Source organism: Pelobates fuscus, chromosome 2, assembly GCF_036172605.1.
Source record: "Pelobates fuscus isolate aPelFus1 chromosome 2, aPelFus1.pri, whole genome shotgun sequence".
Lineage (NCBI taxonomy): Eukaryota > Metazoa > Chordata > Amphibia > Anura > Pelobatidae > Pelobates > Pelobates fuscus.
This window is the reverse complement of record NC_086318.1, coordinates 425,487,196-425,507,680: the sequence shown is the minus strand read 5'-3', so window position 1 is coordinate 425,507,680 and position 20,485 is coordinate 425,487,196. Positions and strand designations below refer to the sequence as shown.

Below are 20,485 nucleotides of genomic sequence, written 5' to 3'. Positions count from 1 at the left end.
ATATCTTGCAGCTTCAGGAGCAGAAAAGAATCAGTTACTGTGTACAGATAACATGGATAGAGAATGGACCAAGTGCATTGATTGTACTGGGGCCTCTGCCTGACCCATAGGCAGCCACCTAAGGTCACCTTTATTCAGTATTATACGGAAGTAATGGTAGTTAGGATTTTTGTTGCAATTAGCTATACACTTATTAGACACTGCTGGTTTCAGAAAAAAATCTCTTATTACCTACAGCAGTGCCATACACATTCACAATATATTTCTACATTCCTGCTCTCCTACCCTCCATGAAGGTAATGGTTTTATGTAAACGGTCTATTGACAAAGTGTGTAGTAAAGTAACTGAAAATAAAGACATGATTTTTCGAAAGATGTGTTCTTAAACCCTTAACTCTCCAGGTGCTGGAAGGAGGCCTAGTGCTAAGCATTGTCAGGGGGATTAGAAACTTATAATTTCAGCTTTTAGGACATATCACACCCATGTGCTAACATCAAATTTAAAGGAACACTATAGTCACCTAAATTACTTTAGCTAAATAAAGCCGTTTTAGTGTATAGATCATTCCCCTGCAATTTCACTGCTCAGTTCACTGCCATTTAGGAGTTAAATCACTTTGTTTCTGTTTATGCAGCCCTAGCCACACCTCCCCTGGCTATGATTGACAGAGCCTGCATGAAAAAAAAACTGGTTTCACTTTCAAACAGATGTAATTTACCTTAAATAATTGTATCTCAATCTCTAAATTGAACTTTAATCACATACAGGAGGCTCTTGCAGGGTCTAGCAATCTATTACCATAGCAGGGGATGAGAAAATCTTAATTAAACAGAACTTACAATAAAGAAAGCCTAAATAGGGCTCTCTTTACAGGAAGTGTTTATGGAAGGCTGTGCAAGTCACATGCAGGGAGGTGTGACTAGGGTTCATAAACAAAGGGATTTAACTCCTAAATGGCAGAGGATTGAGCAGTGAGGCTGCAGGGGCATGTTCTATACACTAAAACTGCTTCATTAAGCTAAAGTTGTTCAGGTGACTATAGTGTCCCTTTAAGCTTAGGGGTCACTGCATTTATATATCGAAAGGTTTTTTTTGAGAGTTGCACTCTCAGAATTAAATTTTAATTTTTACAGAACATGCGCATTTAGAAAATAACTTGTGTTTACACAATAATCCAAACAGTAAAAAAACCACAAAAAACACCATGAATAATACAGAGAAAAACATTATTTTGGGTCAATATACCACAGTGTACATGGTGAATAACAGCACGAGAGTCATTATTTTATGAATAATTGACACATTTTACCTTTACACGTAATATAATTTCTGCTTCATCCCCCGAAATAAAACAACAATAGTGCTCTATACTCATGGCTTTCAATAAAAATGAGCAAATGATTATTATTTATTGTATTGTGTTTGTTCCATCTTTTAATTTACACAGAAAATACATAGTAAAAAATATCTAAAAATAATTCACACATTTTAAACCACACCAAATTATGATTTCATAGTGAGTGACATAAATCATAATAAAAAATATTATGATCCTATTCCCTTAGAGCAGTAGAAATTATAATAATAATAGAACATTAAAGGGACACTAAAGTCACCAAAACAACTTTAGCTTAATTAAGCAGTTTTTTTTTTTTAATTCTTTATTTTTCTTGTGCATAGATTGACATTAAACGTGAAGAGTCACAATAGCATCAACAAGCTTGACCATAACATTACAGATTGTGACAGATTAGCTGGTACTTTTTTTTTTTTAACATGAAAATATCAAACGAGTAGGCATCAAATAAACACACATTGTTTAAAAGTAATAAACAAGCAGAGTCAAGTTATGTCAGATAGTGGGATGATAGTTAACACATTTTAGACATATTGAGTAGGCTGACAATAACGCTGTCAAGGAAGAGGTCTCGTAACATGCTACACTATGATTATTAATACTGTAGCTTAATATGAGCACAATTTTATAGATTTTGCAATAGCTTGACTTTCCAGATTAGACTAATAGCAAAACTAAACTAGTGCGACATATATGCGTAAAACAGTCGTACGTTAAACTAAGGAGAGCATATGTTGGTGAACTCTCGTGTGACATGTTCACTATTGTAGTATGTAAAAACTTGGTATAGCATTGCTAGCAGGTGCTATCTCCACAAGTGTTGCGTTAATTTAGCATTTAACCAGGATAAGTAACATTAGTATAATCACATGGTCCACCACTACAGTTTAGTGTGTTGCTAGGTTAGTTGGCTGGGTCATGGTAGCTTACATCAAAATAACAGCATAGATAGACATATTCCATAGGTCTTAACAAGGCTTAGTTATAGCAGGTTATAAGAGGAAGTTAAATAAAAATGCCCCAGCCTTCTAGGAAGGGGAGGGGTGTAATAGAAAAAGGGCCTACGTGAGGTCCCCTGTAAAGCTCCAGTGGGAGTGTCCCCTGTGCGCCAAAGGGCCTTGTGCCAAGCACGCACAGCCGGGTGTTGCGAGACACCCTAATTTAAAATAATAAAATGAACAGAAAAATAATTTTTTAGTAGGAGGCTAAGACTAAAAATACAAGTAGTAGTCCATCCGATCTTGACAGGTAGGAAAGTGAGTCACTTCACTATAGGTGGCCATATGCCGCCCGGTGCAAGGAAACTGTTTCGTTGTGAGCGCTAGTCCCCTGGAAGGTGTACACACCAGACCCCTCTCGGGAGTCATATATGCGCGGTGTTGCACAGGGCCCATAGGCATGTGAAGGGGAGAGCCTTTTACATCTGGGCACCGCGGTCATCCCCGTGACGGTTAACCCCCTTCCGTCCCCCCTTAGGGCGGACTCCAGTCTGTCGGTGGATAGTTCCATAGTGCTGTGGGCACTTGGGGACATGGGCAGTTCAGCAGACCCCCCACCCCCAAAGCAGAATCCGCAGGCCGTCCATCCCCTGCACCTCCCCAGCTTCACCAGAACCACCTTGGAGCTCCGGCCAGATCATGCCTCACCTGGTTCCGGTCACATACTTGGCACCAGCGCGCGCCCCCCTTGCCACCGGTCCGCCGGAGGGTCCGCGCATCCCGGCCCCACAGGGCTCACAGAATCAGGGGCAAAGTCCTCTGGACCACCACCAAATCCAAAGGGTCATGCCGGCTCCGTCTCAACACACCGGTTGCCTGAGAGAGGGCATCCGCAGGTCCGCCTCCGCAAGAGGCCCTGGGTATCCTGACGCAGTCGGCCCCAGGAGAGAGTAGGACTCTGTGCGTCGTTTTGAGGGCACATGTTGTTCCCCTGGATTCTGAGGGATGGGGTAGCGCACCGGGCAGGATCGCTTCTGGTGCTGGGACTCTTGGCCGGGATAACCCCCACCGGTCGGGGGGGAGGTGGGGCCGGGCCTCCCGTCGTCTTGGCTGTCACGAGGCAGGTCTGTATGCCGAGGAGTTTGTTGTTTTGGGCGCGAGTCTGCGCTTCCATGCTTGCAAGGCCGCAAGGGCCAGCCGTGCTTGGGGTGTGCTGTGAGCAGGTCGCAAGCCGGATCTATGCGTTCCTGGGGATTACCCCCTCCTTGCAGTTTATTTTCCAGTGGGGCTGGTGGGCTCTAATTGTGGCAGGTATTTGTTTTAAGGGGCTGCATGCCGGAGCTGGCGAAGATGGCTGCTGCTCAGCTCGGCGGCCCGGCCCCGCCCCCAATTAAGCAGTTTTGGTGTACAAATCATGTCCTTGCAATCTCACTGCTCAATTCTCTGTCATTTAGGAGTTAACCCACTTTGTTTATGAACCCTAGTTAAACCTCCCTGCATGTGACTTGCACAGCCTTCCTAAACACTTCCAGTAAAGAGTCCTCTAAAGTTTATTCTTCCTTTATTGCAAGTTCTGTTTAATTTACATTTTCTTATCCTCTGTTATGTTAATAGCTTGCTAGACCCTGCAAGAACCTCTTGTATGTGATTAAAGTTACATTTACAGAGAAAGAGATACAATTGTTTAAGGCAAATTACATCCAATTGAAAGTGAAAGGGGAGGTGTGGCTAGGGCTGCATAAACAGAAACAAAGTGATTTAACTCCTAAATGGCATTGAATGAGCAGTAAAACCTGAGAAGCATGATCTATACACTAACACTGCTTCATTAAGCTAAAGTTGTTTAGGTGACTATAGTGTTCCTTTAAATATTTACACCAAAAATATTTTTAGCAGAATAATATCATGTATTCCCTTTTGAAAAACGGGCTGTCTTCTGGGTATTTAAAAGAACTAAAAAAACACCCAGACCACTTCATCTCAAAGAAGATGTCTAAGTGGAGTGGTCCTGTGTGCTTAACTCTTCAAGGTAAAACACTCTCATTTTGTAGAAAGGGCAATGTTTACCTTGAAGGGTAAACACACCCCTAGTGGCTGTCATACAGGTCCCCAAAGCTCCTCTATCTCTATGAGGATCACTGGACCATTGCCAATGGAGGCCAAACCTCATTCATGACATCACGGGAGGCAGAGAGGTGTGCAGTGCCGAGGGAGTCTTGTGAGTAAAAAGCTTTATTTTTTAAATTAATTTTATGGCACACAGGGACAGGGATGCTAGAACGTTCCTTTAATTAGAAGGCCACGGACAGGATAGGACTGAGCTGAGATTTGTTTCCCTTTTAGCAGATAAAAATAATAGTTCGTTGTATAGAGACTTGTATAGTGACTAGTCTATTTATAAGGTAAGTATACAATACAGTACTATATAAAAGTTGTTTATGGATGACATCTCCATTAAAGATTATAAAGGGAAGACAGATTGTGGAACCCACATTAAAACATTCAAGTTATACACAGAACGTACACAGCACGTTTTAACAAACTCTTAATGAATGTTAACAAAATAAGCCTGACACCAACCTCTTCAGCTGCAGTCACAGAGTAAGCGTGGCCCTTCACCAGCTTCTGGGACGTGATAGCTTCTGTCTCAGATGCATTTGTGATCTTTAAAATAAGAAGGAATAACTGTTACAGACACTTTCCTGTTTGTCATCTTTCCTATTGAGATTGAAAACAGTGTGATTTGTTATGTTCTGGTGGATTGAAAACATTTAGTTTTATTTATTTTTTATATCTCTATTCTCACACTCCACATGATTTGATAGCTAGTATGCAATATTTGGGGGTCACCAGGTAATAGCAGGGTGCGGGTGGGTTAAAGGGAAACGCTAGATTTCAAAATGTATATGTATTTTAATGTATATAATTAATCATTAAAAACCAAAACTAAACTAAATATGGAGAAATATTTAACCCCTGTAAACTTTTATTACCAACAGTACTGGCCTCTGTCGCTAATGAAGATCCAAGCCCCTAGATCTTGCGCAAAAAAGGCATTGTCCAACCAAATGTTTTTAGGTTGATTATGTTGATAGGTGGTTTTATTGAGATTTAAAAGGATCACTATCCGCACCCAGACCACATAATCTCAATAAAATGGTCTGGGTGTTGTGGTATTGTCAATTTAACCCTGCAATATAAAACACTACAGTTTTGGAGACACAGCAATTGTTTCAGGTGTTAAAAACACCTCTCTAATGGCGGTCTTCCTGACAGTCACTAGAGGCGCTTACACTAAATAACACAGTCAGACTTGGTTATTCAATAAAAGGCTGCGCAAAGAGCATTTGATTGGCGCTGCGTGGCATTCTGCCGCACATGAGCGCTAGCCTTCCAATGCTTTCCAAGGAGACATGGTAGCAACAGTGAGATCAGCGTGCTGTGAGACATAAAGAAAGCAAATCTCTTGCAAGTGTTAGGAGGGGGGCACGAACATCAAAATAGCCAAGAAAATGCTTCGCCCAGGGTGAATATTATAGATGGCCTTGAGCGTATGAATAGAAGGGACTCTGTGTTCTGATTAATAACTTGTCATGGAGACTCCTCTATTTCCCTCAGACTGCTGCTGCACAGGGGGGCATGCAGGCACAGTTCCTATTTACCTACTATGGGGTCAATGGCCCCCCGTCGTGTTTTTGCTTTTTATTTTTTCCACTGGCAGCTTATGGACTAGGTGGGGCAAGTTGTTTATATTATTTCAGTGAACCAAGATGTCAGAAATCTCTACTTGTGCACTTCAGAGGCACGTTGGATAAATGCCCAAATTCCTATTCTTTTTTAAATTTTATAGAAGATACAGAATTACTCTGAATTGATTTAACCCCTTAAGGACACATGGCATGTGTGACATGTCATGTTTCCATTTTATTCCAGAAGTTTGGTCCTTAAGGGGTTAAGGTTCAGTCTCTGTATGAACGCAAATTGAGTTTAATTACTAGTTACCTTTGGATATTATTTATAAGTAGAAACTTAGAATGTGATGGCAGATAAGAACCATTCGGTCCATCTAGTCTGCCCAATTTTCTAAATACTTTCATTAGTCCCTGGCCTTATCTTATAGTTAGGATAGCCTTATGACTATCCCACACATGCTTAAACTCCTTTACCGTCTTAAGCTCTCAGTACCCTCTTAATATTATTTTTAAACTGTTGCCCTTCTAATTTAAAACTATATCCCATTATTGTGGTTGTTAAATATAGTCTCCTGTTAAATATAGTCTCCTATAGTCTCCTCCTTTACTGTGTTGATTCCCTTTATGTATTTAAATGTTTCTATTATATCCCCCCTGTCTCGCCTTTCCTCCAAGCTATACATGTTAAGATCTTTCAACCTTTCCTGGTAAGTTTTATCCTGCAATCCATGAACCAGTTTAGTAGCCCTTCTCTGAACTGTCCAAAAAGATCAATATCCTTCTGGAGATACGGTCTCCAGTACTGTGTACAGTACTCCAAGTGAGGTCTCACTAGTATTCTGTACAATGGCATGAGCACTTCCCTCTTTCTACTGCTAATACCTCTCCCTATACAACCAAGCATTTCCTTACATTGTCTGCCTACCTTTAAGTCATCAGAAATAATCACTCCTAAATCCCTTTCCTCAGGTTGAGGTTAGGACAATATTAAATATTTTATACTCTGCCCTTGGGTTTTTTACGTCCAAGTAGGGAGTAGGGAGGGCAGTATGGATGTTCATTCTAAGCTAATTTAATAATCCTTGTGATTTGGGCAAAACATGTGAATTCTGGCACTCATGTACAAATAATAAACTCTGGTGAATTGATGATGGAATGGCAACATTTAAGAGTCCCAAAGTAAAATTTTATTTGAATTAGCTATTTTCTGAACTTGGGTATTTTTCATTTAAAGGGACACTAGTCACCCACTCCACTTCAGCTCAATGAAGTGGTCTGGGTGCCAGGTCCCTCAGGTTTTAACCCTTCACATGTAAACATAGCAGTTTCAGAGAAACTTCACATGTTTACATAGCAGGATTAATCCAACCTCTAGTGGCTGTCTAACTGACAGCCGTGAGGGGCTTCTGCGACGTTGGATGCAAAATTTGCATCCAACGTGCAGAACGTCCGTAGGAAGGCATTTAGAAAAATGCTTTCTTATGGACTGTTTGAATGCGCGCGCGGCTCTTGCCACGCATGCGCGTTCCACTCCACTCGGGAGCTGACGTCGGTGAGGGAGGAGAGGTAACCAGTGCGGAGGGAGCCCGGCACTGGATTAAGGTAAACTGCTGAAGTGGTTTTAATCCCTTCAGTGCCACGGGAGGGGGACCCTGAGGGTGAGGGTTTCCCAGAGATCCTATAGTAGTGATCCTTTAATTAACTTTTCTGGTTTTGTGTAACCTCACCACAATTCTCTGTTTATGTAGCAAACCTCCTGATATTGCAATATTGTCATAGAACTTGTGCCAAATCCTACAACAGAATTCTACCAATAATGCAGGAAATTACTCACGTCTATAGAGCAGCCCAACAGAGATCCGGTCTTCAAGGCTTTTTGGATGATCTTAAAGAGGTTTGCTGGAGCTTTCTTCAGGTCATACCACTCTGCGAGTCCCCCAGTAAAATCTTCAAAGCCCTCTGTGGTTGCACCTCCTGACAAAGCTTCATACGATCCGTTCAGCCTGAATCATAGATTGACAGTTATTGAATAACTTAAATTTTCTTGTTATATTGTTAGTTTGTTTCATGGAGGTTCAGGAAGAGAAAAACTGCACAAGTTGCAGGTAGGAATTAAACTCTTTTTCAGATATTAGATTATTTTTATGCCTAATGTCCCTGCAAACATTTAAGAGTAACCAAGGAATATAAATATTAAAGGGAATCCATCATAAATGTGACCAATCAACCCTCTGCCCCTTCAAGTCTAAATCACAGGACTATAGGAAATAGACATTATTCTAAATCAGTAAACTTTATTTAGTTCATAAATATCTCTATAATCAAATGTGTAGCAGATTCACTAGCAGGTCTTTGCAGTGAAAATGCTTATTTAATTTGCTTCTTTTATGTGAATCAAAACATTACACAATCAATATTTTGGACCCATCTGGACATTTCTTCAATCACGTAACATTGTTCTGAACCACATTAAAGAAGCTGTATTTTCACAGGAAAGACTTGTGAGTGCATCCATTACTTCTTAAAATGGTTTCTAAGGAGGCAATTAGATTTATTCCAAATGGAAATAATTGGTCTGCTTTGAAATAAGAGTGAGAAAATAGATTGTTAAATTCCCTTTCAGTTTTACTTACTTGGCATAGGCTTTTTCCATAAGTGCACTCCAGAACTCAGTCCCTTCTGCTGAATGAACAAAGACCAGTTCCCCATTTTTGGTCGGCAGTCTGTCATCAATGACCACATCCACCCATTCACCGAACTGCCAGAACTGCAAGACACACAGTGTTCTGGGAATAGATCTTTAAGAAACCTTTACCACGCCAGTTGTTAGGTTGGCTGATCTTAGACTGCAAGAGTTGCCAATGGTAAACAATCATGGTCCTACAGTTTCTATCTATGTACCGGAAACCATTTTTGGACACATTCTGCAATGTAATTCCAAGGGAGTGGGAGTGGAACAGGACAACAGGACTTCTCAACAAATTCTAGAGTAATATCTAATCATCTTCTGCTATTATGTACCACTTTTTTGTGTTTAAAATTCTTATTCCCATGGCTCATCCAAGAAGATTTGGGGTGTACTCACCAAGCCCCAGGCTTTAACTGTTCTGTAAGGCGGCAAAATCGCAGTTACCTTACTAAGCAGGTAGGCCTTACCATTATAATTTTAATCAGTGTCTGATATTGTACTCTAATTACTCAACTACTTCAGTTAAGAAAATCTTACTCTACTGATGTTTCCCAGACAGGTTGCACAAAGTATATAAATGTGGGACTGGAGCACTTTATTCTTTGCTGCATTTGCTTTTATATACTTTCACTTTTAATAGCCTTCCAGCTGAAGTGGTAGAGGTTAACACAGTGAGGGAGTTTAAGCATGCGTGGGATAGGCATAAGGCTATCCTAACTATAAGATAAGGCCAAAAAGTATTTTGAAATATTGGGCAGACTAGATGGGCTGAATGGTTCTTATTTGCCGTCACATTCTATGTTTCTATGTTTATAATAAAGTTAATTGTTATTTATATAGTCCCTATTTTTTTTTCCTGGTCCTGTTCTGCCACATTGTATCCTGCATATCCCAGGTGGGGATTGTATCACCACAGCCGCAACCTCCAGAGCAAGATATTGCTCTGGAAATAGTAAGTAGCATACTCTGCTTTTATATATTCTATATTATATACTATATACTGTGCTATTGGTTCTCCTCCTCTTCCCTACATGGTTGGTGAAAATTGGAAGCCTATCATAACGAATATAAGCATATCCTAAGACGGGGATTGTACTGTCAACGCGCTATACAGCAGAGCTCTTAGCAGCTCTAAAGATTGTGAATTAGTATTTTATTAAGGTTTTAAAACCTTTTAAAAATTGCTTTAACATATTGCACTATTATTGTTTCCTTTTTTTTAGGCTATTACACGACAGAACATTATTGACCTCCGTATATGTATGTATATAGTCTACTAAACCCCTCTTTTTTCATTAATTCTATCTTCTTGGGGCGGTGTACATTCTTTTTTGGCACGTTTTGAAAGTTAAGGAACACTATAGTCACGTAAATTACTTTAGCTAAATAAATCAGTTTTAGTGTATAGATCATTCCCCTGGGAATTTCACTGCTCAATTCACTGTCATTTAGGAGTTAAATCACTTTGTTTCTGTTTATGCAGCCCTAGCCACACCTCCCCTGGCTATGATTGACAGAGCCTGCATGAAAAAAAACTAGTTTCACTTTCAGACAGATGTAATTTACCTTAAATAATTGTATCTCAATCTCTAAATTGAACTTTAATCACATACAGGAGGCTCTTGCAGGGTCTAGCAAGCTATTAACATAGCATGGGATAAGAAAATCTTAATTAAACAGAACTTGCAATAAAGAAAACCTAAATAGGGCTCTCTTTACAGGAAGTGTTTATGGAAGGCTGTGCAAGTCACATGCAGGGAGGTGTGACTAGGGTTCATAAACAAAGGGATTTAACTCCTAAATGGCAGAGGATTGAGCAGTGAGACTGCAGGGGCATGATCTACACACCAAAACTGCTTCATTAAGCTAAAGTTGTTCAGGTGACTATAGTGTCCCTTTAGCAAGGTTTGGGAATACCTGCTGGTTCACTGCTGCCTTTCACTCTGGTTTTAATTCTTTATTTTTGTTGTGCAGGAGAGTACAAAGCGCAATTATACGCCACAACAGCGTACATACAAATTAAAACATAGATAGATTAAACAGTGGCTTGGAAGATTTTGCACAATTTTTTTTAAATATAACTAGCTTGAGGCGTCATGTAAAATCAAAAGGTTTTTAACGTATGATAAAAAACAGTGAGAATTCGCTTGCCGTGTTTTTACACCACATATACATAGTAGATTAAACAAGCTATTTACGACATTTCACAGGTTGGTTTGGTATAACCTACGTGTATAGTCATGAGGCATGCGTCTCTGAACAACTACGCTTGTTCTAAGTGGTGTGCGTTTCCTTATACGTAGATTTAAAACATAGAAAAATCAATCGTGTGTCAGATCGCTTATCATTAAATAATAGCATTCTTGTAAGTGTGCGACATGGCAGATCCAATAAATTTCTAGTAGTATTCGTGGAAACAAGATTAAGTACATTGCAAGGAGCGTAGTTGCTAACCAGCCCTTCTAGGAGTCTGCACAGTTAAATTAAACAGAATAAACACAGTTTCTAACTTGCTTAAATGCGAGCTGGTCTGGGCATAGGCATTCTGAGCATGTCTACGGCTGACTATGATCCCCTGCGCTAGCACACAAGAAAAACTGAGCATAGGTAAAAACTGCCAGCAGTCAGATATGGAGTTCGGTTGAGAAGGTATAGAAAGATAAAACAGGTAATATTGGGCACTTAGCCTTGCAAGAAACCACAGTCCCGGTAGATTCAGCCGATGCCTTGTTGGGGCTGGTTGTGTTCGCTCTGCATCTTTTGTATCAGCTCGTGGTGTCTCCCCTGTGCGAGGGGGCGCTGAGTTCCTGGTGCCTGTGGAGGAGCGTTTGCTGGTGGGGTATATGGTAAGCGGTCAGCATGGGTGAGCTTGCAAAAGGTCAGCACAAAGTCCCGCTGTGAAGGTCTCACTGGTGGCACTTCTCTCCCAATTGTCCATGCTTTCTCTTCTTTGGGCTGTGTGGGGGACCTCCGTCTGTGTGTCCAGCTGGTGTGGTGCTGTGCCATCTCCCGGTCAGTGTTGTGGCCGTCACTGTGGATTCTCGCATGTGGAGCAACGCTCTGCTTGCTGAGAGTTGGTGGAGCCGCTGAAGTGTGAGCAGATCGTGCTCGTCGGTGTGTCACCTTCCGGGGCATGAGGGTGTGAGTGCTGGCCCTCCGTGCAGGCTTGTGGGTTCTGCTTTGTCGAGGGATTGCTGTGGAGGTACGGGGGGGATTCCCACCTATTTGGCGTCGTGTCGCCGGGCGGATCCATGCCGTTACTATTGTTATCGCCCTCTTGAAGGCCTGTCTCCGGGTGTGAAGCTTGGTCCACAGATTGGCACATAGCCGGTAATAGAACTCTCTTGTGCACTTGGGGGGTTTGCTGAGTGTGCGGTCCTTTATAGGCTGTGTTTGTGCCGCCATCTTGTTTGTGCCTGGGCTGCTTCGGCTCGCTTGAGATCTTGTCTCCTGTGCTGGTCGTGGCTTGGGGTTGCTGGTGTGGACCGGGATAACCCCCACCGGTCCAAAGGGGGGGGGGGGAGGCCCAATACTTCGGGTGCTGCAGTGTTAGGTGAGCGGGGAGAGCGGCCGTCTCTTTCCCGCTCTGCATGAGGTAGGCCTCAAGCCTCCGGTCCGGTTTTCCAGTAGGCATTTGAACAGGCGATGTGTCCCCCGGTACCCCTGCCTCCATATATCAAGGTGAGGGTCGGTGGGATTCTGAAATAGGCGATTTTCCCACTGTTTTCTGCCAAAAATTGGGTTCAGGCTCGGGAGCTCACAGAAAGCATGTCTGTTCAGCTTCCCGGTCAGGCCCCGCCCCCCCACTCTGGTTTTATAGTGAGCGCCTATTCTGTGTTTTTTATATAAATGTTCGTACATGTAAAATTCATTCGGATTTAGAGGAAGCAGAAATCTCAGATCTTTGTCAAAGATATATTGACCTGAAAATCCTGAAACGTGGACTCAGTAATGGTACGTTCTCATGCTTTCTGTATATATATGTTGAAAAAATTACCTGGAAATGAAAAATTCCTGCATATTTGTCCTGGAAGCTCTGATCTTTGGGGACCACACGGGATAAAACTTGCTCATTTAAGGTAAGAGATGCGATGGCAGCCAGCAGCCAGCAGTCACCTAGAATCACATGAATGGGGGGGTTCAATCAGTAAGAACCGATATGTCTACGTTCTGAATGAGAATATATTATAACATCCACAAATTAATTCTCCAGTACACATAGCTTTCATTTAAACATATTAACATTCTTTAATTATGTACATCTAATATACAGAATGAGTGTTAAAGAACATAATACGTCATATTTTCTTTTTTCCTATCAGTCCGGCAGGTACAGGAAACGGATGTTCCTGTACGGAGGACCAGAGAGGAGCTCGGCCACGCTACAGGGAAGGGGAGGTGAGGAGAGAGGCAGTGCGGCAGCCGCCTGAGCGCTCTTTATAGAGCACTCAAGCGGCTGCAGCGTTTATAGGGCCGGCTTATAGGAAGCGCCGGCCTGTTTCCAGTCTTCTGGGCCTACTCTCGTTAACAATGATTGTTTAAATAAATCCGCTAATGGTTTTGTCAGTACACCATTAAGTTTGCTTAATAAGCTTGGGTGTATTCCATCAGGCCCCGTCGATTTACTTGTCTTTACTTTTGAATGTTGAAATTGAACCTGTTCCTCTGTAAACTCACATGTAACATATAATGTATTTGTCCTCTTTGCTAACTGAGGTCCCTTTCCTTCATTTTCATCTGGAAATACTGAACAAAAATATTCATTGAGGCAGACAGCTAGATCTTTTTTTTTTTATCCTTATTTTTGATTTTGTCATTTGAGCAAAAGTAAACAGGTAGCAATACGGTACACAACAGTAGTTTAAAGTCAACATCCGTAAGAGGAACAATGATAATAAAGATCACCTATCTGACTTATCGTTCTAACAGTGGTACAAGTGTATGTTCCAACAAGTAGCGATAGTTATTGGCCTGACATGAACACTAGTAAAGTAAAACTGAATCACAGTTTAAACATTTCAGTAGGTAAAGGTGCTTGCAAACATTAATAATAATAGTAACAGATTTTTTTTTATTTTTTTTAAACCATAACATGGGTTCTAATCCATTATGATTAGTGCTTAGTCAGGTGGATTGCACAGTCGTCGGTGTCATTCTAAGTCCCGTCCACCGTCAATGTGCGGAGTGTAGTATGGTAACGTTCCGTGGTCTATACTAGGATGTGGTCAAGGGTCGGGGGGTAGAGAGATAATGTACTGGGTGGGTTAGGAAGGGTTTGACCCTCCCCCTCGGCCCCTCTTTTCACGTGTCCAGTCTGTGAGTGGGTGCCTTACCTCTCCATTTCTGGATTGTCTGCCTAGGGGAGTCAGCAGGTTGGGCTCACGCCGGACCACCAATTTTCCTGGAGATATATGTCATCCATGGGTACCAGGTTAGGGCAAATTGTTCTGAGCGCCCCTGCAGGTCTGCTGTTAGAGACTCCATGGAGTAAATCTCCTCTACTCTAGTCACCCATTGCTGGAGGGTCAGCGCCCCCGGTCGCTTCCAAAGAGTGGGTATTAGGGATTTAGCTGCGTTGAGCAGAGGGAGTGTCAGGGATTTTTTGTATGTTTGTATGTTTTTAGTGTCAGCTAGATCTTTATCCGCTTTTACATACATTCCTTTTTTTTTTGGTTTTAATTAACTAATCCTTGTTTTATGTTTTTCTTCTCATTTATGTATCTAAATAAAAGTTTTGCCCCCCTTTTTTACTGACTGGGTTATTTTCTCTTCTGTGAGTGATTTGGAAGCTCTTACAACATTTAATAAAATGTTGGCATGGAGAGAAGCTTGAATGACTATGGTTTGTAGGAGGGATAATGGGTGAGAGTGATCTAGAGGCAGAAGGGCAAAGTTTAAAAGGACACTATAGGCACCCAAACTTCAGTGCTGAGGGACATCGGCACTAAACTCAGGTAAGTGACAGAAGGGATTTTTAACCCCTTCAGCACCCCGGGGAGGGGGGCACTATACAGAGCTATAGTGTCAGGAAAACAACTTCCTAGCACTATAGACTCATTTTAAAAGAAGGAATCTTCGAAGAATAAATAAGAGAGGGCTTTGACCTAGTCAGAGTTTGAAAATAAGGAGTTTTGTAGAACAAGTGAAGGTAGGAGGATCATGGAGGTGTATTCGAATGAGGAATTGAAGAGTTCCTAAAATGTGCACAAACTCTAATACTATTAATCAATAAAGTTCCATTTTAACTCTTGGTAGCATTCCAATTAAAGTAAACACTGTTAGCCATAAAATGCTGAGAGGAGATTATAATGCCCGGCTATAAAGAAAACTTTACAATACGCAACACTAACAGTAGATCGTTTCCTAAATTCCTGGGATTCAGACAGAATAAAACATGACAGTATGAAAGGAGGTTTGTGCTGGAGGGTGTGGAATAACTGGATGCGTTCCAAGCAACTGGAAAATGCCAAATATTCTGCTGCTACGTATAACCCTCTGTAAAAACATAGTGAAATGCAATATCTAACAGCCTGGGAACAAATGGAAATCAGTCTGTAGAAGTAAAACTGTATCAGTGATTTATAACCCAAATCGGTCGGATGATTGACAGCTAATGTGTGATGTAATTCCAGTAAAATACAAGTTTAGCAGGCTAAGATTGCCACAAGGCATATGTATGTATATGTGTTTGTAGTATCAGTTAGTTAATTACACGTAGCTAAGATACTGTCATCACTGTACTGACCAGGTGCAGGAATGTAAGAACTGGAATTACGCGTCCCTCTCCTTTGTATCAGATGAGCCACGTGGTTAGACCGGATGGATGAGTTTAGACTCTATTTATTAAATAGGTTAAGGGTATGTGTGGGTGTAGTTAATTGTGGGAGGAGCTACAGTGCTATATAAGGAATGTACTCTATGTATTCAGTACTCAGACTTTGCTGTATTTTGGTGACGCTAGTCCCTCTGAGTCCCGATCGGTGATCCAATAAAGAATCTCTTCCTTCCTGAAGAAACCTGTGTCCATCTCTCTGTGCTTGGCTTCCGTCAGTTTCTCCGGTATCATTTGGTGCATTGGCCGGGAAGCTCATCGTTCAACGGTAGCTGAGAGGCAGAGGCGTGAGACGGTCTATCTTTGCCCACGTTCTCTACGGCTGCACCCCTGAACTTCTGCGTGGACCTCCCTTCGTCTCGGCGCCACTGGTCTGTTGTCCAGGAGATCATCGGCCTCTACGTGAGAAGTGCTGGGGTGTCCCCGTCGATGAGTGTGAACTCAGGTTCAGGAACGAGGAGGTAAGACAACTGCTGTTTTAGACGGCAGGACCCACTAGGGGTATACCGATTGTGCGGTAGGCCCAAAGGGGTTTTGAATCTGTGTATCTGCCCCCTCTGTCGGAGGGAAGGAGCGAAGGCGCACCGCTCGATCGAACGCTCTTTAGTCAGACCGTTTGATTTGGTTAGTCAGGCGGGGTCCTGGTGTAAATAGCCCTAGCCGGACACCGGTGTCTTGTCTAGACTAGCGTTCTAGGGTGTATATTACGTTCGCTAGGTCGGAGGGACCGGGAGACTAAGCGGCGCCTGTGTAAATTCGGTTCGCTAGTTCTCATCCTATCTGGGCTAAGTGGGAAGGCGTGTAAATTTGGAACCCACTAGACTTTTGATAGTGCGACTAAGAGGCGCCTGTGTAAATTCGGTTCTCTAGCTCGCTATATATGTGGTGATTGGGCAGTGTGGCTAACCAAAACGGGTGTATATAGTTTTAGGTAGTCCATTCAAGGTACTGGCCAATAGTTTAGTTGGGAATTGTAAATGTGTTAACGATTGTTTTAGTAAAGTGTATATCTTGTTAGATAGCGCGAGCTCAGCCGTCTAGCGAGAGTGTTAATAGTGTGTTGCTGTATTATAGTGCACGGTACCATAACCCTGTATATTTACTGACATTATATAATAAGTACTAATCATTGTCGTCCATTGCATGTTTAACACCATAACCACTAATAATTGTATTGTGACCTTAACTTGTGCTTTGACCTATGCTAACCGTACTGTAACCGCTATTTGTAAAAGACGATGTTACTGGGGTGTGTTATAGACGGGTAATTCGTATATAGAGAATTATAGCGTGGGTGACTGTATAGTTACGCCAAAGGGCATAATATTGATTATATAGTGACTGGTGTAACAGCTGTGTGTGTACGGGAATTCCCTGAGTGTTTATTGTTATTGTGTACGTTTCACTTGGTAACCGTACCACGTGGTGCTGTTGCCAGAGGAAACGGGTGTGACTGTTGAATAGTACGCGTGTATAGTATTCGTTGTCAACGACGTTCCATTGTTAAGTATGGGTGCGTCGCAGTCAACGATTCCGGATCCCTTAGGATGTATGGTTAAGAATTTTAAAAAGGGATTCAAAGTTTGTGATTTTGGGGTAAAGATGTCTCCTGTACGTTTGGTCACTTTGTGTACTAGGGAGTGGCCTACTTTGGTTGCGGCATGGCCGCCACGTGGCAGTTTGGATCTAACTCTGGTACAGCGCTTACACGTGGCTGTATCAGGTAGGCCTGAACTTTACGGCCAGTTTCCTTATATTGACTGTTGGAGACAGGCCGTAAATGACTCGCCAAAATGGCTCCAGACATGCCACGAGGAGCAGTGTCGCCTCATGGTAGCTAGGACTTGTTCGTCCACTAGGACTGGTGTTAGGCCCATTTTGGACACGCCCCCTGAGTCCGAGATCCCTTTGCCGCCCCCTTACTTTCCGTTAAGAAGAAGTGACGCAAACGCAGGAAGTCCTGCACCCCTCCCCTCATTACCCTCATCCACTTCCGCTTCCTCCTCCAGTACAGGATCCACCCCCCCTCGTACTAAATCTCCCCTTCCGGAACCAGAATCCACCCCCATTAGAAACGAATATCCTGATTTGGCGCCACTTCAGACTTCCGGTCAAGCTTCATCTAGCTCGGCTCGAAGTGTTTTATTTACGACCTTTTCCCAAAACCGACCTCCCACATCCCCATACCCTATCTCTCCCCGACCGGAACCCATGACTGACGCCTCTCTACGTAGCCCCATCCAAACCCGACAGTTGACTGGTGCCCAACAATTAAAGCACTATCAGATGCCTCTTCGTCTGAATCCCGGGTCAGCTTATATCGATGCCGCAGGTCAAATGGCACACGCTGACCCAGTCTTCGTATATGTCCCATTTACCACAACCGATCTTTTAAACTGGAAGACCCATAATTCCTCGTATACTGAGAAACCACAAGCTATGACTGATCTGTTCACCTCAATAGTACAGACGCATAATCCGACATGGGCTGATTGCCAGCAGTTACTAATGACTTTATTTAACAATGAGGAAAGGACAAGAATAAATCAAGCAGCCATTAAAGCATTAGAGGATAGAGCCCGTGCTTTGAACCAAGCCAATCCAGCAGCATGGGCCGCGACACACTATCCCAACACCGATCCCGATTGGAACGTAAATGGTGCTGATATGGTTCAACTCAGAGCCTATAGAGACGCTATAATTGCTGGCATGAAAGCCGGAGGAAAGAAAGCCATTAACATGTCGAAGACAGTTGAGGTGATCCAGAAAAGCGATGAAGCGCCCAGTGTCTTTTATGACCGATTATTGGAGGCGTACCGCTTGTACACCCCCTTTAATCCGGAAGACGCAGACAATTCCCGAATGGTGAACTCCGCCTTTGTCAGCCAAGCTTACGGAGATATTAAGCGCAAGCTACAAAAGCTAGAAGGGTTTGCAGGTATGTCAATCACCCAACTAATGGAGGTAGCAAATAAGGTGTATATGAATAGGGAAACAGAAAGCAAGAAAGAGGAGGAGCGCAAGATGCGTAGAAAGGCTGATATGCTAGCGGTAGCAATCGCAGGCGTAGATAAACGGGGCCCAGATAGAGGCAATAATAGATGGAGTAGGGAGCCTTTGAGTAGGGATCAATGCGCGTATTGCAAGGAAGAAGGGCATTGGAGGAACGAATGTCCGCAAAGAGAGCAGTACGAGAGAGACCAACCCAGGGCAGGCTACGGAAACTTTAGAGGTAGAGCGAGAGGTAGAGGAGGCCCCGGAGGGAGTAATGGTTATAGAGGGAGTAATGGGAACAGAGGAAGTGTTAGGGAAGACAGGTATATTCCAGCAGCGCAAAGGTCCCGCGATAGAGAAGGTAGGGACTTTGTAGGATTGGCTGACACTGTCATGGAGGACTATTGATACCGACCGGGCTCCATCCCCCTTGGTCGAGCGGAGCCTATGGTCGATGTATCAATAGGGGGGAAAAGGAGTGCGTTCATGATCGACACTGGTGCTGAACATTCAGTGGTGACTAATCTAGTTGCTCCTCCATCTGGAAGGACTATTACTGTGATAGGAGCAACTGGAAGAAGTGCTGAAAAACCGGTTCTTAAAAGTCGACTCTGTACATTGGGAGGCCACGTAGTAAAACACCAATTCCTTTATATGCCTGAATGTCCAGTCCAATTGCTGGGACGTGATATGCTATCAAAATTACAAGCGCAGATTACGTTCCTACCAAATGGAACAACATCCTTAAAGTTTAATGGACCTTCAGGTATTATGACTTTATCCGTACCAAAGGAAGAAGAGTGGCGACTTTATACAGTGTTGACTAGCCAAAACCCTAGGAGTGATGAGACATTGTTTAACATACCAGGAGTTTGGGCAGAGAACAACCCACCAGGACTGGCCCGCAATATTCCACCAATAAAAATTGAACTGAAACATGGGGTTTATCCAGTGAGCCTAAGACAATATCACATTCCGCAGAAGGCTAAGAAGAACATCCAATCCTATCTGGATAAGTTCATACGGTATGGTATCCTAAAATTCTGTACTTCCCCCTGGAACACCCCATTGCTGCCTGTTCAAAAGCCCGGTACAGATGAGTATCGACCTGTACAGGACTTAAGAGCAGTCAATGATGCGGTTGTTAGCATACATCCAGTTGTACCCAATCCATATAACCTGCTTGCTTTAATTCCGGGCGGGGCTACTTACTTCACAGTCTTAGATCTCAAAGATGCCTTCTTTTGCCTCCGAATTGCCGCAGAAAGCCAATGTATTTTCGCTTTCCAATGGGAGAACGCTGTAACGGGCTCAAAACGCCAAATGACTTGGACAAGACTGCCCCAAGGGTTTAAAAATTCACCTACCCTATTTGGTTCAGCTCTAAGTCAAGATCTACTGGATTTCGAGTCTATCCCAGGAGAATGTGTATTGTTACAATATGTAGATGACTTGTTGATAGCAGCAGTTACAAAAGAAAAATGTCAGCAAGCAACGCACGATCTACTACATATTCTCTGGAAGGCAGGATACAAGGTGTCCAGGAAGAAGGCTCAGTTGTGTTTGCCAACTGTCAAGTATCTGGGATTCCATATCTCTGAAGGTCAAAGGATTATGGGGCCAGAGAGAAAAGAAGCTGTCTGCCAAATACCAATACCCAAGAATAGAAGACAAGTGCGAGAATTCTTGGGGGCAGCAGGCTTCTGTAGGATATGGATTCCCAGCTATGCGATACTGGCAAAACCTCTGTACGCAGCCATCAAAGGTACAGAGCACGACCCCTTCTTATGGACCCAAGAACAGCAAACGGCATTTGAAGATGTGAAGAAGGCTTTGATGAGTGCCCCAGCATTAGGTCTACCTGATCACACACGACCATTCTACTTATACGTACATGAGCAAAGAAGAATGGCTGTGGGAGTATTGACACAGTACTTGGGATCATGGCAAAGACCTGTTGCCTACATGTCTAAGCAACTGGA

General features: G+C 42.9%; 1 protein-coding gene across 1 annotated transcript in view; it reads right to left on the bottom strand.

The window, feature by feature from the left end:
• Window positions 1-20,485, bottom strand: part of LOC134587567 (calpain-2 catalytic subunit-like) — a 75,379-nt gene that overhangs the window by 30,278 nt on the left and 24,616 nt on the right. Inside the window, exons 3-6 of the mRNA XM_063444044.1 lie at window positions 12,675-12,793; window positions 8,622-8,755; window positions 7,823-7,991; window positions 4,877-4,960 (exon numbers count right to left, since the gene is read on the bottom strand). Coding sequence (XP_063300114.1) covers window positions 4,877-4,960; window positions 7,823-7,991; window positions 8,622-8,755; window positions 12,675-12,793 — 506 coding nt within the window. The remainder of the gene's footprint in view (window positions 1-4,876; window positions 4,961-7,822; window positions 7,992-8,621; window positions 8,756-12,674; window positions 12,794-20,485) is intronic.